We start from the raw sequence: 26,941 nt of genomic DNA on the forward strand, positions 1-26,941 counted from the left end.
TTCCTCATCCCAGCACGTTGTAGGTGTCGCCACCGGCGCCAATCTTGTGTGAATGCTCTGAAAAGCTAATCATTTGCATATCACAGCATCTTCTTCCTATCGGTTAAATTTCGCGTCTGTAGCACGTCAGCTTCGTGGTGTAGCAATTTTAATGGCCAGTAGTGTAACATCTCATACCGTCTCACCCCTTGAAGATTCACTTCGTTTCTCCTTCTTTCTGAGTGCTTCATCTTTTTAGCTAGAAGTGTAATAACATATCACATCTGGAGTACCGTCACAGCCGCTCCAGTTCTTCGAAGGATCACGAAGAGTCTCTTCGCAATGGCCAGTGGTACATTGGGACACAGTCTCCACCGGCAGTGTGCGCTGCGAGGAAAAGCGTCTCATCTCGTGGCTAGATGTGTCTGGGAACGCGGTGCAGCGGCGCTCGGCAGCTGTAATGAGTGGAGAGGGGAGGAGAGACGCATCCTGCTTGCAGGAGTTGCGAAAGGCGGCCGGCAGGACGCGCTAAGGACGCGGTCGTGCGGCGCGCCTATCTCCGGCGCATCTCCGGTAGCGAACCCGTGACCCGACACACATCCCGGCCCCGGCCCCGGCCCTGCCGCAGCCGCAGCGTGCCACCGCGGCGCCGTTGCGCAAGGCACGCCAAGTGACCTATGCTAATGGCGCACGGCGGAGGCGCGCGGAAGCTGCGCGCGGCGTGCCACTCAAATGTCAAGGATGGCCGTGGGAAGAGGAAGACGGCCCGGACCGGCCGAGCCGCGAACCCCGGCATCCTGCTGCCGCCGCGGCCTTATTCCGGAGGCGGAGGCGGCAGCAGCGGCGGCGCGTCTTCCGGGACGGCCGGGGGATCCGGTGCGTGACTCCAGTGTCCCCTTCACGAGCTGTCAGCTGCCCGGCCGACGCAGGTGCGATTAACCTTCCAGTGCGACTGCGCCGGTAGAGAGGGAGAGGGGACGGCTCCCGAGCAGCACTGAATGTCAGGAATAGTCAGCATATGTTCGAGTATAGTGCGAGATTACAAATCTACTCTGCAGGAATCAGCATGGGTTTCGAAAAAGACGATCGTGTGAAATGCAGCTCGCGCTATTCGTCCACGAGACTCAGAGGGCCGTAGACACGTGTTCCCAGGTAGATGCCGTGTTTCTTGACTTCCGCAAGGCGTTTGATACAGTTCCTCACAGTCGTTTAATGAACAAAGTAAGAGCATATGGGCTAATTGTCTGATTGTATTGAAGAGTTTCTAGATACCAGAACGCAGCATGTCATTCTAAATAGAGAGAAGTCTTCCGAAGTAAGAGTGATTTCAGGTGTGCCGCAGGGGAGTGTCGTGGGACCGTTGCTGTTCACAATATACACAAATGACCTTGTGGATAACATCGGGAGTTCACTGAGGCTTTTTGCGGATGATGCTGTGGTATATCGAGAGGTTGTAACAATGGAAAATTGTACTGAAATGCAGGAGGATCTGTAACGAATTGACGCATGGTGCAGGGAATGGCAATTGAATCTCAATGTAGACAAGTGTAATGTGCTGCGAATACATAGAAAGAAAGATCCTTTATCATTTAGCTACAATATAGCAGGTCAGCAACTGGAAGCAGTTAATACCATAAATTATCTGGGAGTACGCATTAGGAGTGATTTAAAATGGAATGATCATTTAACGTTGATCGTCGGTAAAGCAGATGCCAGACTGAGATTCATTGGAAGAATCCTAAGGAAATGCAATCCGAAAACAAAGGAAGTAGGTTACAGTACGCTTGTTCGCCCACTGCTTGAGTATTGCTCACCGATGTGGGATCCGTACCAGATGGGGTTGATAGAAGAGATAGAGAAGATCCAACGGAGAGCAGCGCGCTTCGTTACAGGATCATTTAGTAATCGCGAAAGCGTTACGGAGATGATGGATAAACTCCAGTGGAAGACTCTGCAAGAGAGACGCTTAGTAGCTCGGTACGGGCTTTTGTTGAAGTTTCGAGATCATACCTACACCGAGGCGTCAAGCAGTATATTGCTCCCTCCTACGTATATCTCGCGAAGAGACCATGAGGATAAAATCAGAGAGATTAGATCCCACACAGAGGCATGCCGACAATCTTTCTTTCCACGGACAATACGACACTGGAATAGAAGGAAGAACCGATACAGGTACCCAAAGTACCCTCCGCCACACATCGTCAGGTGTCATGCGGAGTATGGATATAGATGTAGACATACTGTTGCCCTGTAGAATCAGCGAAGTTTGCACAACAGACAAGCCGATCGAAGGAGCTGACAAGACTTGCAGTAGAGTTGGCATATATCAGAGGAAAGAAAGAAGAGGATTTTCAAGGCCCCTGCAACAACGAGATCGTTGAAGATGGGCCAGGAAAGAATTTTCTATTTTAGATGTAGGTGAGGTCATTGTTACCAAATATTAATAAAACGCTAAAATACAGATAAGCCGCTTGAAGGAGCGTGACAAGAATTGCAGTAGAAGTTTCCATTTGAGATGCAGGTAATTTCATAGTTACGAAATATTAATAAAGGGTTAAAATCTGAATCAATCAAACACGATTCGTGATAAGATCAAAAGACAAGAGTCGCTATAAAGAACAAGCTCCCATCTTCAGGTAAACTACATATTAATCCTAAAAAATGCGTTGTGTGACTTTTTATCTTATCATCATCTTTGTTTTGGTTGAGCCAGATTTTAATATTTCCTAACGAACCAAAACCTCAAACTGAGGAATGAAGGAGAAGAGAATCGGTCATGTCCTATCGAAGGGCCTGTCTCGGGATTCGTGTTAAGCAATATAGGGAAAAAAATAGAAAACTCATTTGTGGATAGACATTTGAACCATTACTCTCTCAACTATGAATCCAATGTCTTACAACTGAACCCCCTTACTCTATTGTTTGTTGGTATCAGAGAAACTAGGCGTTGTGCAAGAATGGGAAGCTTTTATAAAGGAATATTTTTAGCAAATGTCTGCTTTGTCACCAGAAGATAGGACATTATACAACAGCAATGGGAAGGCGATTGATAAGATGAAGAATTCAAGCTGGCCAATCAAGTATAAAGAACATACCCAGATCAGACTTTGCAGGATACTGAGGGGTGAGGAGGTGGTTGTTATGTGGCAGAATCCAGCATCTTGTGACAGGTTGTGCGTGCCTTTGCCCATAGCAACAGCAGAAAATACTAAGTTAGGTCATTGGTGCCAACATTAGAAGTCTGGTCCAGCCTGGGAAGCATCTATGGACGACATATAACAGCGTTGTTTGTCACCAAACATGCGCTATCACTTGACATCAACTCGCTGCCCCTGAAGTACCTGATAATAAATTGAAGGAATAAAAGCAGTTAATAATCCGCTTGTCAGTTTTCATCCGTCTAAAAACAGTAACTAATGCCTGCCAATGTGACATTGAAACAGTTATCAACATCATATGCATATCATTGCTTTTTTTCAGTCTTTATACGTGATGGAAAGATTTTGCTTCAAACTGGATATTGAAAAGGGTAATCCCTGTGGCCATTGTCGAAAACAGATTTTATTGTAGAAATAAAGGCAATTATAACGTATAAATGTTACATTCCTCCAGTTGGCACACCTAATCCAATTTCCTGTAAATGTCAAACTCTAGTGCAAATGTTCGTAATTAATTTTAATTAGTTTCTCAAACTGAATAATGTAACCAATTCATCACCACGTGAATTATCACAACAGCGGACCTAAAAAATGGTAACTATGCAAAGTAACTATCGAGTGTAGAACTATCATCTGAATTATACACTTCGTTCTCGATGCTTGACGACCTCTCACACCGGAGGAGGACACAGATATTAACACCCATCAAATGCGTCATAGCCCCACTGCCGTAACGTTTTGACTGCCAATCCCGTCAAGTTACGGGGTACAATTTCTCCCGCTTTTAAATACGAAATAACGTATAACGGCGGGTTCGATCGGCCTTCATTTTGTTGCGAGGGACATGCAGTTTCTGGGAGAACCATAAAAATGACCCGCATTCTAAGAAATGGCAAGGTTTGCGTGGCCAACAGTTCGTCATTCTTGTGATCTATGCATGTACAGAGTGTTTATGTAACGATGATACCAACTCTCAACGATGATGGAGAAGCACAAATGTATCGAAGAAATAAGTAACTTGTTACGCGATGAACCTGCAAATCATCGTTTGTACGATGTAACAAATGCATTTATTACGTACATGGTTGGTAATTGTAGAGTACGAAAACATCGTACATTATGAGGGATCAGGACAAGGAACTTCACTAACGCACTGCAAATGTAGGGAAGCTCTGATGTGAAGGTTTGGAAAACCGCGGTCTGTGTTTCTAAGCTGAAGCGTACAGTGACGAAACCTAGTAACATGGCGCTTTACTGTATACGGAATTAGCAGAAATAATTTCCGTGTACGGCCAACAAAATGGAAGCCGTATGAAAACTGGCAGGTTGCATGTAAGGCAAATGCCTATGTAGCAGGCATCCGAAGCACACCACCTTTCCAATCCCGACCCGAGGAAACAGGGAAGGACCATCACAATTCGACAACACGTCACATAAAGTGCATGCTTAGCTCCTGCTGATTTCAGATCTCACTTTGTGAACAGCCATTGGGCTCTTGGATTGAATCTGTGTCCGAATGCTCAATAATCGCAAAGGTTATGTTTAGGGTGATGAGAAACCTTACGCTAGTTGTGAAATATCATCAACAAAGATTCACATTGAACTTTCGGATGGGGATAGCTTGTGATTGCTTCAAACTCATGTACACTGCGTTTATGAGAGACAAATTCTCCACGTTGTTTGAAGATATCTCTCTTGATCTTCGCGCACATATGTGGTTCCAGCGTAGTGAAACCTCAGCACACCTGCTACAGATGTTTTCAGAAGTTACAAAGGAACAGGAGGTCCTTTTTCGTGGCTAGCTTGTTCACCGAATCAGGCCACGTATCCTGTATTCTTTTACCTTCATGTCAAAACTGTCGTGTGCGGGACACTTGTTGGCGCTGATAAGCATCTACTGGTAGAAAATCACGCTGTGGTTGTTCGAAAGCGAAACTCTGTCGTTCTACGATGACGTCATTCCCCCATAGCAACTGCCAGACAGCAACTGTTGTGAATGTAACACCTTGAGCAAGTTGTACCAAGCGAGATGACTCAGTGATTAGCACAGTGAACTCGCATTCGTGAGGACGACGATTCAAGTCGGCGTCCGGCCATCCTGATTTAGGTTCTCCGTGAGTTCACTAAATCATTTCACGTAAATGCTGACATAGTTCCTTTCAAAGGGCAACGCTGATATCCTTCCCCATACTTGAAACAATTCGATCTTCTGCACCGTCTGTAATGACCTCAACGTCGACGGGACGTTAAACATTAATCCTCCTTCCTCCTTTATTTGAGCGAGTCGTATAGATTATTGTTACAAAAACAGGTCTAATTGGATTTTATCATCGTCAGCAAATTAACGGTAATTTCAAATGACCTTATTTTCTCTATATTTATTTCCACTTAGTCGTTTCTTGACCCCAGTTCTCTGTCTTTCCCAACCTCACAAACATAAATTCACCCCTCGTCTCCATTGTACCTAATCGTTTGCATCACTGTAACGGAAACAACCTTTTTAAGGGGCAACTTTCCGCATCAGTCAGCTCCAGGAAGCTTGCAAGTTAGCAGTGGAGACAGCCTCTTTAAACAGTAGGCAATCTGTCGAAAAAACATTGTGTCTGGGAAAAAGAGAGTCCTGCATTGTAACAATTAACAGTTTGGCAAATGGCCAGGGCCTGCTACGAAATATCAGTCGATAGTCGCAATGATCTTGAAATATACGCTATAATAAACCATAAAGAGAACTTTAAAGCATATGGAGAACTGTCCATTGGAAGACGCCACCACAGATTCGTGCGAACAAGAAAACATGTGTGCACTGACTAGACTTGACGTACTGGAAAACGCTCCTGGCACGTGAGTTGAAGAAGTTGTCCCACACGAGTTCGTTACGATCTCCATGTTCCACCACAGACACATTCTGTGACATCTGGCAGCATGGGAAGGTGGTCAAGAGACATAGGCAACCCGGTGGTCGTTCTATTCGTTACGTATCATTGTAAGTCTACGTTTGCATACCAAGTGATTGTACAAATGTGTACGATATTCTGTCTTCCAGTCTTTCTACACTGACTAAATTGTTTAGAAATTTAACGGTAACAGTCATCACATCCAAAGCGTCACTTTCGCTGCTGCGGTGCCACAGCATCCTTTCCGTGCTACTCTGTTGCTACTGGAACGCTTGCGCAGTTGCGGTGTATACACTAGCGGCGCATTTAAATGTCCGGATCTCCGCATCCATTGAGAGCTGCAACCGCATAACACGCTACCCCGGCAGCTGTTACGCAAGGAAAAGGAGTACCGCGAACCCGAGCCGGCCTCAAACCCACGGACTTGCGTGCAGAAGGCCGCATGTTAGCCACGCGGCCACCAGCGTCGTGGCTCAGCCGTTACATCTGGACTGGCGAGAGATGGGAACCTGTTTGGCGGCCGGCGTCTCCCGCAACCAACTTAATAGTTCCGGAAGGTCCCTCACACAGCGCACTTTCCTCGCTGGCTTTGTCTCGCTGGGAGAGGCTGTCTGTACCTTCGGCTGTTCAGAAAAAAAATGAATAAACAGCTTTATACTACCAACACCCACCACAGGGCCGAGATCGTACACGCACGCTCGTATAGAGGCACTCGTTTCGGAGGTAACCAATTCGAATCCTGGCGTGTAAAAAATTTTCAATGGCAGTGTTTGGCCTGCAAGATGAGGAGAGATGGTGCTGTCAACTTGGTGATCATCAGACTTCGTAACAACGTCCTGAGTTAAATTCCTATCTCTCCATCTCTCCACAGCGTCTCATGAACTGTTGACCATAATACGTCCATTTGACAGGGGCGTAAATCTTGGCGGTCTTTCAAAATGGTTCAAATGGCTCTAAGCACTGAGGTCATCAGTCCCCTAGACGTAGAACTACGTAAACTTAACTAACCTAAGGAGATCACACACAAACATGCCCGAGCCAGGATTCGAACCTGCGACCGTAGCAGCAGCGCGGTTCCGGACTGTAGAGACTAGAACCGCTCGGCCACCACGGCCGGCCAAGCGACTAACCGGATCGGATAATCCATCCTAGCCGGCTGCGGTGGCCGAGCGGTTCTAGGCGCTTCAGTCCGGAACTGCACGACTGGTACGGTCGCAGGTTCGAATCCTGTCTCGGGCATGGATGTGTGTCATGTCCTTAGGTTAATTAGGTTTAAGTAGTTCTAAGTTCTAGGGGACTAATGACCTCATATGTTGAGTCACTTAGTGCTCAGAGCCATTTGAACCAGTTTTCATAATCCTTCCTGACTAGAGATGAAAACAATCTAGCAGATGATAGACGAGTTAAAAGTTAGACGCATATTGCAAGGAAACATGAGGCAGTACATTTCCATTAAACATTCTTTTATTCAAATATTGCGTCCAAGGTTACTGAATACATTTATACTTCGTAAAGCGTGAATCATGTAGGTCTATACGAAGCATGATTGCGCAGTTATATCTTGCACTTCGAAAACTCAAAAGTCTCTGTTGGCGTTAGTTCCAACATAAGGAGGCACACTTAATCTTTCCTGTGCATCAAAAACAGACATTCATTCTGCGCATTTATTAAGAATATACATATGAAGGATAACTTAACGTGATTCTGTAACCGCGAACAACCACTATCAAAGATGCTTCAAGTTGACGGAGAGAAATGCTGCTGATGTGGCCGAGCAGGTAGCAGCACGGTCTGAGGCGCCTTGTCACGGCCCGCGCGGCTCCCTCCGTCGGAGGTTCGAGTCCTCCCTCGGGCATGGGCGTGTGTGTTGTCCTTAGCGTAAGTTAGTTTAAGTTACTTTAAGCAGTGCGTAAGCTTAGGGACCGATGACCTCATCAATTTGGTCCCGTAAGACCTTACCACGAATTTCCAAATTTTTCTAGACAGTGTCTGAAAGCTTTAAAGAGGAAAATATGCAGAGAAACCTAAGCCGAGTACTGTGAAATAAAAAAACTAATGATCGGAAATGAACAGTTTTTTCACAAACAAGTCATACGTATCGACAACTTCATAAGCTCAGAGAAACTGTTACAAGTGATGACGGAGAGTCTCGCTGCACGCGTAGCGTAAGATTCTGCCGCACTCTTTTGCATATCTCAGTCGTTCGTTGTACGCGCTAGACAATCAGATACGACCCAACCATCTAGTTCAGTTCCTCTTCTGTTGCTACTCAGCTGTCTTACAAGAACGACTTACTGTAACCCTCACTGGCCGGCTGGAGTGGCCGAGCGGTTCTAGGCGCTACAGTCTGGAACCGCGCACCGGTACGGTCGCAGGTTCGAATCCTGCCTCGGGCATGGATGTTTGTAATGTCCTTAGGTTAGTTAGGTTTAAGCAGTTCTAAGTTCTAGGGGACTGATGACGTCAGCAGTTAAGTCCCATAGTGCTCAGAGCCATTTGAACCATTCGAACCCTCACTGCAGGCCGGGGAGGCCGAGCGGCTCTAGGCGCTACAGTCTGGAGCCCCGCGACCGCTACGGTCGCAGGTTCGAATCCTGCCTCGGGCACTGATGAGTGTGATGTCCTTAGGTTAGTTAGGTTTAAGTAGTTCTAAGTTCTCGAAATTAAGTCCTATAGTGCTCAGAGCCATTTGAACATTTTTTGTAACCCTCACTAGATTAGATTAGATTAATACTAGTTCCATGGATCATGAATACGATATTTTGTAATGATGTGGAACGAGTCGAATTTTCCAATACATGACATAATTGGGTTAATTTAACCACATACTTAAGTTAATATAACAACTTTATTTTTTTGTGTTTTTTTGTTTTTCTTTATTTTTTATTTTTATTTTTTTATTTTTTCAATATTTTTGTTTTCTTCTTTTTTTTTCTTAATTTATATCTAAAAATTCCTCTATGGAGTAGAAGGAGTTGTCATTCAGAAATTCTTTTAATTTCTTCTTATCTGTCAGACTTTTGATACTATTTGGTAAGTGACCAAAGACTTTAGTGCCAGTATAATTCACCCCTTTCTGTGCCAAAGTTAGATTTAATCTTGAATAGTGAAGATCATCCTTTCTCCTAGTATTGTAGTTACGCACACTGCTATTACTTTTGAATTGGGTTTGGTTGTTAATAACAAATTTCATAAGAGAGTATATATACTGAGAAGCTACTGTGAATATCCCTAGATCCTTAAATAAATGTCTGCAGGATGATCTTGGGTGGACTCCAGCTATTATTCTGATTACACGCTTTTGTGCAATAAGTACTAGGGAATGATCCACATAGCTAAACCCATCAGTGCCGATACAGAAATCTAAGGAGTTTAGAAACTCGTGCCTCGCACTTACAACTCATTCAGGGTTTATAATTTTAGCAGTAAGAAGCCACAAGTATGGTATAAAGAAGTTTGTTTCACTCAAGCCATTACCGCATTCGGATTTTTTTGTTAGGTACTGGTGTTGTGGACAAAGATAAACAAAGGAAAGGATTTTTGTTCACTGTACGGTGAAGTTGCTGTAAGGTAGTTACGATGGTTATTTTTTTTTTTTCATTTTGACCTTCTATCGTAGGTTTACGATGCTGTGAACAAGAAACCTTTTGTGTATCGTAGTGCACCAAACCAGTAACTAAAACAAAAAATCTGAAACCGGTAATCTTTGAACGATACTTGTGGCTGATTGCTGCTTAAATTGTAAACCTCATACATATTCTACGGCCACTGGCAGCTTTTGACAAAATAATGGTAATTCATTTAAGGCCTAATATCGCCTGAAATATTTATTCATGACCTTCCTAAGATAGTCTGCATAATTTGCTTCCCAGAGGTTTCAGTCACAATGTCTAATATCATGTAATTATCAGATTCACAGTGTGGCTACGTAATGAACTTCTGACATGGCTGCAATATCACATAATCCGTTTGGAGCTACGATGCATCTCGTATTAATGACGATACAGTAGTATTGTGTGGTATTTACTTGGGGGGGGGGGGGGGGTCTTCGTTTTACCTCAGAGCCACTGACAAGAGAAACACTTGTCATGATGAGCATGTACCTTCCATCCTACTCGTCACATGCGTCAGAATGATAAGAAAGCTGGCTGCTGACTACACATATCGACAGCCAGGTTGCCATCTAGCAAGAAGGATGCGCAACACTGCATCAGTGTGCCACTCGGAATCTGAGCCGACTGTGCACTTCACTCTACTGATGACATAATTTGTGGCATTTATTATGGACATGTACGCGTCTTATGTTATGGACTGAGAGATGATGTCTAGGTGGAAGAAAATTTAGCTCACATATCGTGGTAACAACAGATGAGTCTGGCGAATTTCGGTTGCTCGTTTCTCATCGGTATTCTCTCATACACATTTAGTTGAGTTCTGCCGCTACTTAACATACTTCTCCCGGGAAGTAAGAACTTCGATTTCCACTGGCATTTATTACTTCGCTCTACAATTAATAACATCTCCAGTGCAGTGATTAAAGCAACGAGTTAAATTACAAAGACCAAGTAGTATGAGCACCCTTATAAGTGTGACGTTGCACTCCTTCTGGCCGGGTTACCTGCAGTGTTTTGTTTGGAAAGGATGTCATAAAGCCGTTGCATCCTGTCATGAGGCAAACTGGTCCACAGTTGTTATAAGAAGTCCATTCTAACCCTGATCTTTGATCCTTCACGATAGCTCTGGAACAGAGGTGACGTTTGAGCCAGTCCCACACTTTTCTACGCAGGACAGAACTGGGGATCTTGCTGGCCATGAGTGGACATCACTGTTACGCAGACAGTTCATAAAGACACGTGCCACGTCTAGACGAGCATTCTCCTATACTCGTAAACCGGTCGAGGACTTTTGGAGGTTTTTGATTACAAAGCTTAGAAATGTGTTGCCTTTATATTACCCGCATTTCGCTTTAGATTACGCCAATCTTCTGAAAATTCTAAACAGTTTGCACCACTTCAGATCGTCGAACGCTATTGTTAGGTCAAAAAATTTGATGAACGAAGCTAGATGTTTCTTAAATCTCACTTCCATTATGAGTCGCAACGTCAGAACTGCCTGTCTGATATCTTTACCTTTTTCAAAGAACTCTAACATTTATCGAAAGTGGGTAGTGGTTGTACATTGAAGCGCCAAAGAAACTGGTATAACCATGTGTATTAAAGTACGACGCTGCGGTCTGCAACGCCTATATAAGATAAGTGTCTACCGCAGTCGTTAGATCGGTTACTGCTGCTACAATGGCAGGTTCTCAAGATTTAAGAAAATTTGAACGTGGTGTTGTAGTCGGCGCACGAGCGATGGGACACATCATCTCCGAAGTAGCGATGAAGTGAGGATTTAGCAGTACGACCTATTCACGAGTGTACCATGAATATTAGGAATCCGGTAAAACATGAAATCTGTGCCGGAAAAAGACCCTAGAAGAACGGGACCAACGACGACTAAAGAGAGTCGTTAAACGTGACAGAAGTGCAACCCTTCCGCAACATCTTACAGATTTCAATGCTGGGCCATCAACAAGTGCCAATGTGCGCACCATTCAACGAAACACAATCGATATGGGCTTTTGAAGCCGAAGGTCCACTCGTGTACCCTTGATGACTGCACGATACAAAGCTTTACGCCTCGCCTGTGCTGGTCAACACCGACATTGGATTGCTGATGACTGGAAACATGTTACCAGGTCGGACGAGTCTCGTTTCAAATTTGTAGAGCGGATTGACGTGAACGAATATGGAGAGAAACTCGCGAATCCATGAACCCTGCATGTCTGCAGGGGCTGTTCAAGGTGGTGGAGGCTCTGATGGCGTGGAGCCTGTGCATTTGGGATGATATCGGACCCCTGAAACGTCTAGATACGACTCTGATACGTGACACGTACGTCAGCATCTTGTCTGACCACCTGCATCCATCCATGTCCATCGTGCATTCCAACGGACTTGGGAAATTCTAGTAGGACAATGCAATTGAATCTCAATGTAGACAAGTCGAGAGGTGGCATGAGCCCCCTCTCATATTTCTATCTTACGATTCTCCTCTCTAATTGCATGCGGTGGAAAGTTGCTATTCCTTCACACGCGGACTTCCCATGCAGCGTCTCTCGTCACCCGGGTGGTCCGGTGACAGGCGGGCACTGCTGATTTTGAAATGGTAAGCCGACGGGTGTGAGGGAGTCGAGTGAATGCTTTCCAGACGCCGACATTGTCAAGAGACATGCCCGCAGGGGCTTGAAATAGCGGCTGGGCTAGAGGTTCCGTTACTTCGCAGAAACGTAGCGAAAACACTTTCTGGCGGGGTACCAGCGAGGCGTGGGAATGACTTGTGTACCCAGGCAGTTGTGGCGGGAAAATTCCCGCGCTTTCTGCAAAATAGTAACTGTGATTGGCTTGCTCAGGGCATAGCTCCGTGACGTAGCAAAATCAGCGCAGAAATTGGAGCCAAGAATCTCCATTGGTGGAATGGTAGTGCTCCGGCAATGGAGTGGAATTTTCCGCCGGTTTTCGAGTTGCTGATTGGAACGTTTAACCACGGCCACTGTCGTGGGGGCGGGAATGTTCTGTGTTCGGCCTGTACGGGTGCTCAGGGGTGGTCGGCTCTCGCCTTTCGGTCGAGGACGTCGAAGCAACCAGCCATCGCCTCCGGTACACCAGATCGTGTTCGGGCAGTTAAGAAGACAGTTTGGTAATGTATGTCCGCAGCACCGGCAGATAGGGATTTTCCTAGGTGATAATCAGAGCTCAGCAGAGCGCGCCTGTTCGTCTTTTTCCAACTTTGTTCTGTCTTGAGTAGCAGCAATTAATGTTGGGTTAGCTGTGTGTCCCTCTTAAGATTTGAGTGGCAAGGAATTGGCTCCACATACCACTTCGTCTTAAACCTCACAATCTAGTTTAGGGACAACTTCACCTTCACAGCGTTTGTTTGAGTATCCAATTTGAGCCAATTTGATGTATTATAAATGTTTCATGTGTTTTTGTTTATTATTTTGTGTTTAGTCTTAATAAATCATATTGTTATTTTGGACAGAACTTTCATTCTGTTAATCGGTAGAGCAACCCATCATTTCTCACTACGTTAATGAAACCTTCCTTTATTTAACTTATTTATCAAATCAAATTATTGCAGGTACCAAACTCTTTTCTACTCCACTTGCAGGGTTGATTACAGTCAGTTCGCGTGTATTTTTTAATCCATGTGCAACAGCAAAAGTCGGAGTTAGAATAGGGGGGGGGGGGGGGGCTTAGAGCATCATTTACATATGTAGATTCTAGAAGAATTTAGTGTTAAATACACTGCTTGCCCCGGCACCTCGCAAAGTGTAATGTTCTGCGCATACATAGAAAGAAAGATCCCTTATAATTTAGCTACAATATAGCAGGTCAGTCACTGGAAGCAGTTAATTCCATAAATTATCTGGGAGTAGGCATTAGGAGTGATTTAAAATGGAATGATCATATAAAGTTGATCGTCGGTAAAGCAGATGCCAGACTGAGATTCATTGGAAGAATCCTAAGGAAATGCAATCCGGAAACAAAGGAAGTAGGATACAGTACGCTTGTTCGCCCACTGCTTGAATACTGCTCAGCAGTGTGAGATCCGTACCAGATAGGGTTGATAGAAGAGATAGAGAAGATCCAACGGAGAGTAGCGTGCTTCGTTACAGGATCATTTAGTAATCGCGAAAGCGTTACGGAGATGATAGATAAACTCCAGTGCAAGACTGCAGGAGAGACGCTCAGTAGCTCGGTACGGGCTTTTGTTGAAGTTTCGAGAACATACCTTCACCGAGGAGTCAAGCAGTATATTGCTCCCTCCTACGTATATCTCGCGAAGAGACCATGAGGATAAAATCAGAGAGATTAGAGCCCACACAGAGGCATACCGGCAATCCTTCTTTCCACGAACAATACGAGACTGGAATAGAAGGGAGAACCGATAGTGGTACTCAAAGTACCCTCCGCCACATACCGTCAGGTGGCTTGCGGAGTATGGATGTAGATGTAGATGTAGACACGTTCAGAACTGATACAGAGTGGGCCCAGCAACACTCTTCTGAGTTTAAACACTTCTGGTGGCCACCAAACTGCACAGACATGAACATATCTGGGATGCCTTGCAACATGCTGTTCAGAAGAGGTCACCACCCCCTCGTACTCTTAGGGTTTTATGGACAGCCCACCTGCATTGATGGTGTCAATTGCTTCCATCATTCCTTCAGACATTAGTCGAGTCCATGCCACGTCATGCTGCGGCCCTTCTGCGCGCTCGCGAGGGCCCTACATGACATTAGGCAGGTGTACCAGTTTCTTTGGCTCTTCAGTGTATGCGAGTGTGCCGGACGGCTCTCAGCGCCTCGGTGTGGTCCACGCGTCGCCGGCTGCCACCCGATGTCGCCGCAGCGGCCGGTGGTCCGCAGCCAGCCTGCCCCGCCTGCCGCCCACGCGGGGCGCTACAAAGCGGCCGACACCGCCCGCCGCCCACCGGCCGGTGTCGCGTTACGGCGACGCGGGCTGGTACCCGATGCGACACGGCAGCAGGCCAGGGCAGGGTAGGGGCGCCGGGCGGCCTCAGGGGCACAGCACGGGACAGCACAGCAGAGCGCGCATACCGCCGCCGCCTTTGTTCGAGCCAGCGATCCGCCGCCCGCAGCCGTAACCACACGCCTCGGACACCGCACCGCGGCCTTGCGCAGATCAGAAGCACGATATACCAGCCGACGTAGGTCGCTCATTAGCCACGGTGACTTATATTTCAGGTAAAAGAAAAGAGTCTCACTGCTGTGAGACCTCCAAAGTCTGGAGCCGAGCGACCGCTATGGTCGCAGGTTCGAATCCTGTCTCGGGCATGGATGTGTGTGATGTCCTTAGGTTAGTTAGGTTTAAGTAGTTCTAAGTTCTAGGGGACTGATGACCTCAGATGTTAAGTCCCATAGTGCTCAGAACCATTTTTTTGTAATTGCTGACAACATGTAATGCCACAAGTAGTCTTTTCTCCGCAGAGAAGTTGACAGTACGAGCTCCTTTGTCAGTATGGCGTTGCAACACCTCTGACATCTATCATGCGTTAATTTCGTTGGCAAGCTGGCCTACAACTGTTGCAACTAGCCCTTAATACCTTGTTTAATGCAAAGCGGCATTTTACAAGAAGTGCACTCTGCTGACCAGCAAGTTGTCCATCCCCGGTAGCTGAGTGGTCAGCGCTACAGAATGTCAATCCTAAGGGCCCGGGTTTGATTCCCGGCTGGGTCGGAGATTTTCTCCGCTCAAGGACTGGGTGTTATGTTATCCTAATCATCATCATTTCATCCCCATCGACGCGCAAGTCGCCGAAGTGCCGTCAAATCGAAAGACTTGCACTCGGCGAACGGTCTACCCGACGGGAGGCCCTAGTCACACCAGCAAGTTGAGGTTGGAATTAAGGTAAAAACTAAAAAAGTGCTACATCTGGAGCATTACACTGTACCGAGAGGAGACGTGGAGAAAAAGTAACTGACACATTCTGAAATATGGTACTGAGAAGGATAGAGTTCAAGTGGACAGATCGCTTGCTGAGAAGAGTAAGAGAAAAGAAAACTATTCTGAATACATCTCTTTCGAAGAAAGGCAAACTGGATCGGACACATACTGGGACACGAGTGCCACATACACAACGTAATCAAAGATCAAAGGAACTACAGGACGAGGAAGAAGAAGAATTTAACATGTGGATGACATCAAACGTTTAAGGAGATACAGCGGACTGAACGAATAGTTTGAAGACAGGCAATATTGGCGTCATAAATTCTCCGTACAGATACGGACCTGCCACTGGGCGGGACACTACACGATAGTAATACTATCATTAAGAGCAGTTGAAATCCGACTTATTCCCACATGCTCTCTGGTGCACGGATCTGCGGATCTTGCTGACCAAGTGAGTACCTCCACATCATGCTAACGAGCCTTGGAGGGCCGAGCATTGCTCTTCTGAAAGGTGGCACCACGATACTGGCGTATCAGGGGTAACATATGAGGACGCAGGATGTCATCGCACTGCCAGAGTTCCATCAGGCTCCACCAGACGTGACCTGAAGTGATACCGGATGGCTCCCCACACCAAGACGCCGGCAGTAGCGTTCCTATCGCCCTCCAAAACAGTGGATAAACTGGACCTCTCCCCCCTACGACGCCCTATACCCCACAGTAGTCATCCCGGGTAGGACAGAAACATAACTCGTCACTGAGCACATTGCGACGCCATTCACCAGCAGTCCGTGCTTTCCAGTCACGGAACCACTCCAAACGCAACCGTCATGTGAAAGCCGTACCGTACATGGTAGTGTCGTTAACTACGAAGAGAGTAGTAGCAAGGTCACATCTAGCACCTTCGAGTTTTTCCCCTCTCCTGTTTTCTAGAAGATCCTGGGCCTTTCTTATTAATTTAACAGAAGTATTATATGCGAGAGCCTGTGATATTTATTATAAATAATGTATTTGCTGGAATTCTTGTTGAATGGGCCAAGGACTGAAATGTTTTCCCAATGTCCATGAATCGTATCGTGGCTGCCATTCTGTGTCAGAAAGTAAACACAAATTACGTAAGTTTTTGGTATTGTGAAAATTTGCTCAAAAAGTCTTGTTTTTTAGCGTCTGCGTAATGTTTGTATCTTGCCGGTAAGCATGTTTTAAAATGACGGTGAGCAACTTCGAAAGAATCTCCTCTTCCATTCGAATAAAATTACGAATCGAATCCCGTTCTTGAAACCTATGTGATGAAGTATGTTACCTCAGAATAGTAGTCAATACAAAATCGATAATGTAGGTACTATGCTTGCACAAACTGACATTGTACACTACACGTTAAGTTTATTCAATTGTAAACCGAAAATGAGGTGGAGATTCAATTGAGTTAACGAACAACTTCTACTAGTACGTGTATCAGATCGTTGTACAGCATTCCGCAGTTTTCCTCTACCAGCAGTCCGCTGTTCAAGACAGCGAGTGGAGAATTTTTTCCGTGATTTTTCTCCACTCGACTTCAGTTTCGACGATCGCTAACAGCGTTAATGCAGCTGTTTTACGCGTATCCATTTCCGTAAAAAAAAAAAAACTGTGTGATTTGCGCGCCACATGCAGCAAGTAAGTGCCGCTGTAAAGCACTGCTGTCGCAAATCACGATGAGGAGCAAGTTATGTTCCGTGAGACGTGGCAGGGCGTTTCAGAGCGTGAACAATCACGACGGACAACGCCTGGCGTGCTTCGCCATGAGAAACGCATCCAGTGGGAGGGCGCCATTACTTTCCACTTTCGGAACTTCAGGTAAGCCGCATTTGTTCTCAATAAGCTGAGTAGTCTACGGAGCAATCCTGGTTCAAAATGGTTCAAATGGCTCTGAGCACTATGGGACTTAACATCTATGGTCATCAGTCCCCTAGAACTTAGAACTACTTAAACCTAACTAACCTAAGGACATCACACACATCCATGCCCGAGGCAGGATTCGAACCTGCGACCGTAGCAGTCGCGCGGTTCCGGACTGAGCGCCTTAACCGCGAGACCACCGCGGCCGGCGGAGCAATCCTCACACAACAGAAAAACTCAGGGAGGAACAATCAGAGAGCCCAGGCTTTTCATGCCACACGTTGATCACTCAGCTACTGAGATGGACATTTGATAAATCTTGAGAGTCAAAATGCACTTCCGAGGACAGAAGAATGCATTGAAAAGTATTTTCTGATCGGTGGCCACTGATCCTTTCTATTTGTGCATTTGCCACCAGACTTCAGGTAGTAGATGTAACGATACACAACATGGGCTGTACCAAAGTGGATTTTTATGTCTCGCCGGTGTATAGTAAAGTATACTACATGATGTGGTACGTACGGATGTTAACGTTTTTTCGAGCGCAGTAGCGTGCCTCTTCGAGAAGTGGGGGTGTCGAACCTGCCCCGGATCGAATTCGTCTCGCGGATTAACGGCGAGGGCAGATCAGCTAGCCATCCTGAATGTGGTTTTCAGGCTGTCACCCGTATCTGCCCAGTAATCATCGTAGTGGTGCCCAAGTCCCGCCTGCGTTAGACGTTACGCAAGCGTTGAGACGCCTGAACATGAAATTTATTCTAGACGCAGATAGACAGGGTAGACAAGGGGGACCGGTGGGTGTTACAGCGCCAGCAAAGGCATCAGCCACCAACTGCCAACATTGCCAAAAGTAATATAACAGTGCCGAACCCGTTGAGAAACGTGAAAAGTTAAGAAAAAAAGAAGAACGTTAATGACCTGGACAATGGTGTTTTGTGATTTCTTTGTGGCACGAGCGATGCAGAGATCGGGCCAGAGCTGCTTGCTGTTCACCGGGCGACACAGGAATTTCACGTCACCGCATTAAATCTTCACCTGGTCGATGGCCTTCTGTCTCAAGAAGAGGGCACAGGCTACACAAAATATCCTGCGACAATTATTCACAAACACACATTGTAAAACTGGTAATGTTGATGTCAATCTTGGAATCAGATGTCTCTTGGACGTGATATAGTATATACATATAGGTGTTTAAATTACTTTTAGTGTTTTGCATACATAGACATCTGTTACATTCGTTGGTGATAATAAACCAAGTTGAAGTGATGCGAAGATGGAAAGAAATAACTAAATTTTGAATATTTTCGAATGTATATGCATGAGAAACATCATTTGAAATTTGTATCTCATGACTCCATACATATCATAAAAATGGATGTGTGTATTTATGTACGTGTGTATGTATGTGTGTGCGTAGCACATCTCCTGTACCTGTGGACCGATTTCAACCAAACTCGGTACATATATCACTCGCTGTGGTGGTGAGAACCACCTAGCTATCGAAGGGGTGAAAAAGCAGCGTGGCCTAGTGCCAGCGAATACCCGTACTTTAATCATTCAATATTTGGGAAAAGAGAGCACTCAGAGACTTGTAACAAACTTTACGCCTAATCTCGTACCTTTACAAAACTATTTCTCGCTGACAACCCCCCACAAAATGATGAGAAGACAAAAGTTTATTGCTTATTATATTTTCGCTGTTCATGCAGTAAAACTGCCGCATGAAATATGACTTTTTAATTTTATTACTTCTTTGCTACTAACTCTATTTACAACACATTTCGCAGACAATATCCACATGTAACTCTGCGTGTACTGCAAAACTGTGTCACTATACAAGGCAGGATATATGATCTCATGAACGTTGAGCTGCGTAAAAATGGAAGTACACGGAGAAATTCATTAGAGATACAGATTAAATATGCGTACAAAAACGTGTGAAGTATGTTAGATATATGTGAAACATATCAGACATTTGCGTAAAAAGACAAAGTCATGCCGGCCGAAGTGGCCGTGCGGTTTTCGGCGCTGCAGTCTGGAACCGCGAGACCGCTACGGTCGCAGGTTCGAATCCTGCCTCGGGCATGAATGTGTGTGATGTCCTTAGGTTAGTTAGGTTTAACTAGTTCTACGTTCTAGGGGACTAATGACCTCAGAAGTTGAGTCCCATAGTGCTCAGAGCCATTTGAACCATTTTTGAACGAAGTCACCAGTAAAAGCCTCATCCTAAACCCCTGGAAATATTTCAACCAAATTTGGTACACAGATTAATTATAATCTGGAAAGAAACACTGTGAGTGTAAGAGCCGCCAGCCTCCTATTGAGGTTCAAATGGTTCAAATGGCTCTGAGCACTATGGGACTCAACTGCTGAGGTCATTAGTCCCCTAGAACTTAGAACTAGTTAAACCTAACCAACCTAAGGACATCACAAACATCCATGCCCGAGGCAGGATTCGAACCTGCGACCGTAGCGGTCTTGCGGTTCCAGACTGCAGCGACTTTAACCGCACGGCCACTTCGGCCGGCACCTCCTATTGAGGTGAGCGATGTAACATGGGGAGAGGAGGAGGGGAAAATGGACAGACAGCGAGAGGGAAGGAGATGGGCACAGATAGGGATGCAGAGACTCTTCGCACATGTATTGTGGAAAGCTGCGGAACGGAAAGAGTTTTTTCCAGTGGTACATCCGGGATTCAAGACGACGATGCTGGAGACCATTTATAATATTTAAAATAAGAAAGAGTTTAATGTGATATGCACTTATGTTCTGGACTGTGTTTCCAAAGATTAATGTATTGTAAATAATTGCAGCAAATTAATTCCAACACGGAAATAAAAGTTTTCTTCTTCTTCTTCTTCTTCTTCTTCTGTGTGCGAGGAAGTGCGCCTGAAAGCCTCGCTGTACGAGTTGGCTACGCCCAATAAGTTATGTCGACTTTATATGGGCACTTAACATTACACATATGAATAATATGAATGGGCAGCATACGTGCTGCACGTGAGACGAATATAAAAATTAACTGCTGTTAAATGCTACTCAAATGGCCGTCTTCATGTGAACTACGTGATTAACATGCAGCGCCCCCGTAGCGAAAGGCGAAAGACGGTAAACGTTTGGTATTTTCACCTGATTAGAGGAGTAGTCATTCAGTTATAATTACCGTCTTGAAAAAAGTCCAATAATTATTTTTTTGTTCGTTTGCAAAGTATGTGTCTGCAGTATTGGGAGTTCTGCGACGTGCACGGAGTGACACTTGTACGGAGAGGGATTGTGTTGACTTTTGTACGGAGACCAGGACCAGGACACGGTGTTCCAGAAGTAGGGTACACCGGCCTGTCCACCACTACCGCATTCGGGAGGATGACGGTTCAATCCCGCGTCCGGCCACCCTGATTTAGGTTCACCATCATTTCCCTAACTCGCTTCAGGTGAATGCCGGGATGGTTCCTTTGAAAGGGCACGGCCGACTTCCTTCCCTAACCCGATGAGACCGCTGACCTTACAGTTTGGTCCACCACTACCTGCGGCATTTTCTGAGGAGGCCAAAGCCCATTTGCTGCACAAAGTTCCGTGTCCCCGTACCGGTTCCTAATGTGAGTGGTTTTCTCCCAGACTTCAGTGCTGCAGTTGTCCTCTGACTAGCAAGCAGTGTTCCCCGTTTTAGTGCTCACTTACTGGAGTTCACCGAGGCACCAAAGGGGAGCGTGTACTGATTTACAACAGACATCATTGTGTAGTGGACCACACAAAAAACAAGAAGTGGCCTACTGGCGTCCTGTAAAGTTTGAAAAGAATAAATGCAAAGGAAAACTTCTTACAAAAAATAACACGGTTTTAGGGGAAGGTATCCACGTTTGTATTGCAGATGAAGCAGCAAATGAAGTGCGGAAACATTTTGTCAGCGCAAAGAAACCGGAAAAATAAACAAACGCCACAGTTTCATCAATTTACGTTGAAGAAGCATGGCAGCTCTTCAATCGACGCTATTACTTAGTAATGTCGTTACCATCACACAGAAGAGCGAACATCAAGACTGCTTGTCAACAAAAGTCTTATCGGCTGTTGGCCACGTTGTCTGTATATAAAGTTGTCTGACGTTTCGGCCACTATTGCAAGTGGGATTCCTCAGGTCTTTGTTGAGCTGACTGCTGACAGAGAGAGACTTTAAACTTTATGTAATAGCGGAGGAAGCTGCTTACGTAATTAGATAGGGTATCTGAGAATAGGAGGAGGGGCGTTAGGCCTTTTTTATTGGTCTTTATATTATTCCTTGTCATCGGTGGATAAACACGTGCTTGACTGGTATTTGCATTGTTTCGTGCCATTGTTGGAAACAGGAGAATTAGAAACGGGTTGTAGCTGTGACGTAGCCCTGTTTACTTGTTGTCAGGTGCGGGCTGCGATGTGCCTGCGCTATGAATGCGTACGACTACCGCGGTCTCGTGCGCACCTGTTGGTTGCTTGGTTGGTTGACTGATTTGGGGGGAGAGAACCAAACAGCGAGGTCATCGGTCCCATCGGATTAGGGAAGGATTGGGAAGGAAGTCGCCCGTGTCCTTTCAAAGGAACCACTCTGGCATTTGTTTGCCGCTGATTAGGGGACTCACGGAAAACCTAAATCAGAATGGCCGGACGCGGGTTTGAACCGTCGTCTTCCCGAATGCGGGTTCAGTGTGCTAATCAATGCGCCACTTTGTCTGGTCCGTGAATCTGTGTGAGTTGCTGCCCTACGGTAACGTTGTCACTACTGGCAGCTAGGACGCCGGAAGCCTACACCAGGCCTCTCTGTTCATGTTGGCGGGTCGCTTGGCTATTTCTATCGCGTCTCTAATCTTCCTTCTCAAAGCAAGTGGCTGTATCGTCAGTACGCGGGCTTCACGAAGTTTTATTTCTTTGTCGCACTCGCACTCATCCTGATGTTCCGCCACAGCTCACCTGGCACGTTGTCCCAGACGGGTATATCTTCCATGCTCTGCAATTTGTGTGCTGATCGGTGAGACGGGGCGGCCAATGTTAACTGATGAGCAAGTCGAAGCTGCTCTTTATGACAGAAAAGGCGGATTGTCTGACTGAGAAGAAGAAGAATTCTCGATTTTTTACTGAACGTTGTCCTGCTGAGCTTGATGAAACTAACTGGCAAAGAATGTTATGATGTCGAGCCAGTAGCTAGGAGAAAAGTACGCCCGTGTACAATGTATTCCTACGAGAGTGAAGATGCAGATGATGTAAAATACGCGAATGAGAAGCCAAGATGATACGTTAGGTTTTAAAACGTTGGCCAATATTCAAAATTTGTCGAGGCAAGGAATATCTCAAAATATAGGAAATCTGATTACATTTCCAAGATAAGAGACATGTACGTCAAATGCAGAATGTATTTATGTTCTATGAAAACTGTTTTGAAACTATTGCTAAAACGTGCCGTAAAGATTTATTTACTGACAATAGCAAGTAGTTACCTGCCGTATGATTATCATGCTCCTGCATTTATGAAGTTGTTCTAGAGAAAAGAAAAAAAAGAAGCTCTATATCGGAGATAAGATATATTTAAAAAATCAGGAATACCAACATTAAGAATCCTGTCTTCAGTGTGCATTATCATATGCAATTTACTGTTGCAAAGAAGAACTGAGGTGCAGAAAGTTACTGGATACCTCCTAACATTGTGTCACACCTACTTTTGCCCGGCACAGTGTAGCAGCTCGACGTGGCGCAGTGTCAACAAGTCGTTGGAAGCACCTTGCAGAAATATGGAGCCATGCTGCCTCTATAACCGTCCGTAATTGTGAAAGCGTTTCCCACGCAGGAACTAGTGCCCGAAGTGACTTGTTGATTATATCCCATAAATTTTTGAAGGGATTCATGTCAAGCGATCTGGGTGGCCAAGTCATTCGCGCGAATTGCCCAGAATGTTCGTCAAACCAATGTCGAACAACTGTTGTCCAGTGACGTGGCGCATTATCATCCATAAGAATTCCATCGTTGTTTGGTAACATTAAGTTAACAAAAATAGTCTCCAAGTAGCCAAACATAAGCACTTCCAGTCAATGGTCGGTTCAGTTGAACCAAAGGACCGCGTCCGTTCCTTGTAAACACAGCACATAACCTCATGGAGTCACCACGAGCTTGCACAGTGCCTCGTTGACAGCTTGGCTCCATGGCTTTGTGGGGTCTGTGTCACACTCGAATCCTACCATTATCTCTTAGCAACGGAAATCACGACTCATCTAACCAGGCCACGGTTTTCCAGTCGTGTAGCGTGCAAGCGATACGGTCACAAGCCGAGGAGAGGCGATGTCGTGCTGTTAGCAAAACACTCGCGTCTGTCGTCTGATGCTATAGCCCATTAACGACAAATTTCGCCACAGTGTCCTAACGGATACGTTCGTTGTGCCTCCTACATTGATTTCATGTAGTGTTGCTTCTCTGTTAGCACTGACAACTCTACGCAATCGCCGCTGCTCATGGTCGTTAAGCGAAGGCCGTAGGCCACTATGTTGCCCGTGGTGAGAGGTGATTGGTACTCATCGTACACTCCTTACACTGTAGGTCTCGGACTATTGAATTCCTTAACGATTTCTGAAATGGAATGTCCCATGCGTCTAGCTTCAACTACCATTCCGCATTCAAAATCTGTTGGTTCCCGCCGTGTGGCCATAATCACATCGGAAAAAGGTTTCACATAAATCGCCCTAGTACAAATGACACCTCCGCTACTGCACTACCCCCTTATACCTTGTGTACGCGATACTACCGCCATCTGTATATGTGCGTATTGCTATCCCATGAATATTGTCACCTCAGTGTATACACTGCTGAATAAAACGTTTTTGTTGAAGAAAGGGGACAGAGAACACAAGTGACAGTTGAGGCCCACATATGTGAATTATTAAAAAAATTTTTCATTTGCATTTGTGTCAAGCTTGTTTGTTAGTCTTCTGGAAAACATGAAAAAAATTTCCTGCGATATTTTTTTTTTTTTTTAATCTCAAGTGTGAAGTGGTTAAATGGATCAAATGGCTCTTAGCACTATGGGACTTAACTTCTGAGGTCATCAGTCCCCTAGAACTTAGAAGTATTTAAACCTAACTAACCTAAGGACATCACACACATCCATGCCCGAGGCAGGATTCGAACCTGCGACCGTAGCGGTTGCGCGGTTCCAGACTGTAGCGCCTAGAACCGCTCGGCCACTCCGGCCGGCGAAGTGGTTAAGACCGTTTATATATGTACCTGTATGTATGTGTGTGTGTGTGTGTGTGTGTGTGTGTGTGTGTGTGTGTGTGTGTGTGTGTGTGTGTCGCTGAAATTAACTTAATTCTAGCCTGTGTTATTGAAATACTGTTCTTAATCTGGTACAATTAAATTTGTCTCATTAGTTAAAAGGCCCAGAACGCATATCGCACCCTTTTTTTCTTGCCCACGTCATTCGGCTGCATTTATTCGTGAAGGTGTTGGCTCTCCTCCCCTGCGCACCTCCTCACTAATGAGGATAATTGGCGGCGAGAGGCGGCCTGGGACGGCCGGAAGTGGCATCCACCGCGACCCCTGAGCCCCAACCCAACTCTGCCCTCCACCCTTTAATTGGCGCTGTTTACACGAGAGCTGTGGTGCCGACAATTTCCGGCGCCAGCGCGGCGTAGCGCCGCCAATTAATCTGCTGGAAATAAAAATTAAGCGCCGGTGCAGCCGCAGGGCCCATTAAGTGAATAACCCAGCCCGGGCCTGGTGGCCGCTCAGGGGTTGCGGTTTGCTCTGCGGCAGCGCGGCGCGGGGTGCCGACAGGAAAATGAACACGGCCCACAGGGCCACAGGAAGCGTGTCCCCGGTTCTTGGGTGGGCAAAGCGAGGCCAGAACGACACGGCTCTACACTGACGTCACAACAGTCGGGCGATAGCAATATGCACATAAACATACACATCGCACTGCACATAATTATACAGATGTCGGTAGGTATAAAATGCAGTGCATTGCCGGAACTGTCATCTGTACTCAGGTGATTCATGTGCAACAGTTTTTGACGTCATTATGGCCGCACTACGGGGTTCAACAGACTTTGAGCGCGGAATAGTTGTTGGAGCTTTACACATGGAACATTCACTTTCGGAAATCATTAGCGAATGCAATATTCCGAGATCCACACTGGCAAGACTGTGCCAAGAATACCAAATTTCAGGGATTACCTGTCACCGCCGTCAACACAGTAGCCGACGGCCTTCACTTAACAACCGAGGGCAGCACCTAGAGTTGTTAGTACTATCAGACAAGCAGCACTACGTGCAGTAACCACAGAAATCAATGTGGTACGTACGACGAACGTATCCAAAAAATGTTCAAATGTGTGTGAAATCTTATGGGACTTAACTGCTAAGGTCATCAGTCCCTAAGCTTACACATTACTTAACCTAAATTATCCTAAGGACAAACACACACAACCATGCCCGAGGGAGGACTCGAACCTCCGTCGGGACCAGCCGCACAGTTCATGACTGCAGCGCCCTAGACCGCTCGGCTAATCCCCCGCGGCGAACGTATCCGTTAGGATAATGCGGCGATATCTGGCGTTAATGGGCTATGGCAACATACGATATACTGGAGTGCCTTTGCTAACACCACGACATCGCCTGCAGTGTCTCCCCTAGGCCCCTGACCATATCGGTTGGATCCTAGAAGACTGGAAAACCATGGCCTTGTCAGAAGAGTGCCGAGTTCAGTTGGTAAGAATTAATGAGAGGTTTCGAGAATGGCGCAGACCCCACGAAACCATGGAACCAAGCTGTCAACAAGACACTGTGCGAGCTGGTGGTTTCCCCATAATGGTGAGGGTAGTATTTACATGGAGGGGACTGGGTCCTCTGGTCCAATTGAACCGATCAGTGACTAGGAATGGTTATGTTCGGCTCCTCGGAGACCATGTGCAGCTATTCAGCGATGGGACTTTTACGGACGACCATATGCCATGTCATTGGACCACAACTGTTCGCGATTGGTGTGAAGAATATTCTGGACAATTCGTGTGAATACAACGACTTGTTGCTTCCTCGCCACGTCGAGTCGCTACACTACGCAGGGCAAAAGAAGGTCTGACACGATGTTAGGAGGCATCTTGTGACCTTTGTCACCTCGTTATATCTGTCTCTGTGACATCGTGGCAACTAGGCTTCGTGACGAGTGCTGCGAGGACGACCTTGACCGACTGAGACACTTATCACGGGCATCATTTATTAAGCTAGTTCACTATTTATTGGAACTTCCCCCACAACTCCTGCAAAGTAGTAGTTTGAAATGTGCGTCGATGTATGCTTGAAGATAGACTGTCTACCGCCCCTAGATGGTATTGCTGCTTCCCACAGGTGGCGCATTGGAGCTCCGCTTCTTCCGGCTTGCGATTACGCTGGTGATATCGATAAGACAACGTGGAAGTAGAGTTAATTAGGCACATGACCCATATATCATTTGAACGATTCTTTTATCGACATGATGTGGAACGAGACATTTTACGGGATGTATACA

The 26,941-nt window shown here is 45.9% G+C and overlaps 1 protein-coding gene across 1 annotated transcript; it reads left to right on the forward strand.

Annotated features, from left to right (window-relative positions):
* Nucleotides 1-662: 662 nt before the first annotated feature.
* On the forward strand, nt 663-14,740 carry LOC124593991. The gene is made up of 2 exons (XM_047132343.1): nt 663-855; nt 14,406-14,740. The coding sequence occupies exons 1-2, from the start codon at nt 663-665 to the stop codon at nt 14,738-14,740; spliced, it is 528 nt and encodes a 175-aa protein (XP_046988299.1).
* The last annotated feature ends 12,201 nt before the right edge of the window (nt 14,741-26,941 follow it).

Source organism: Schistocerca americana, chromosome 2 (assembly GCF_021461395.2).
Source record: "Schistocerca americana isolate TAMUIC-IGC-003095 chromosome 2, iqSchAmer2.1, whole genome shotgun sequence".
In the NCBI taxonomy this organism is placed as follows: domain Eukaryota; kingdom Metazoa; phylum Arthropoda; class Insecta; order Orthoptera; family Acrididae; genus Schistocerca; species Schistocerca americana.

Coding starts and splice junctions, on each gene's coding strand:
- LOC124593991 (XM_047132343.1), top strand. CDS start 663: ATGGCGCACGGCGGAGGCGCGCGGAAGCTGCGCGCGGCGTGCCACTCA. Junction 856..14,405: donor CGGGACGGCCGGGGGATCCG/GTGCGTGACTCC, acceptor TTGGCTCTTCAG/TGTATGCGAGTGTGCCGGAC.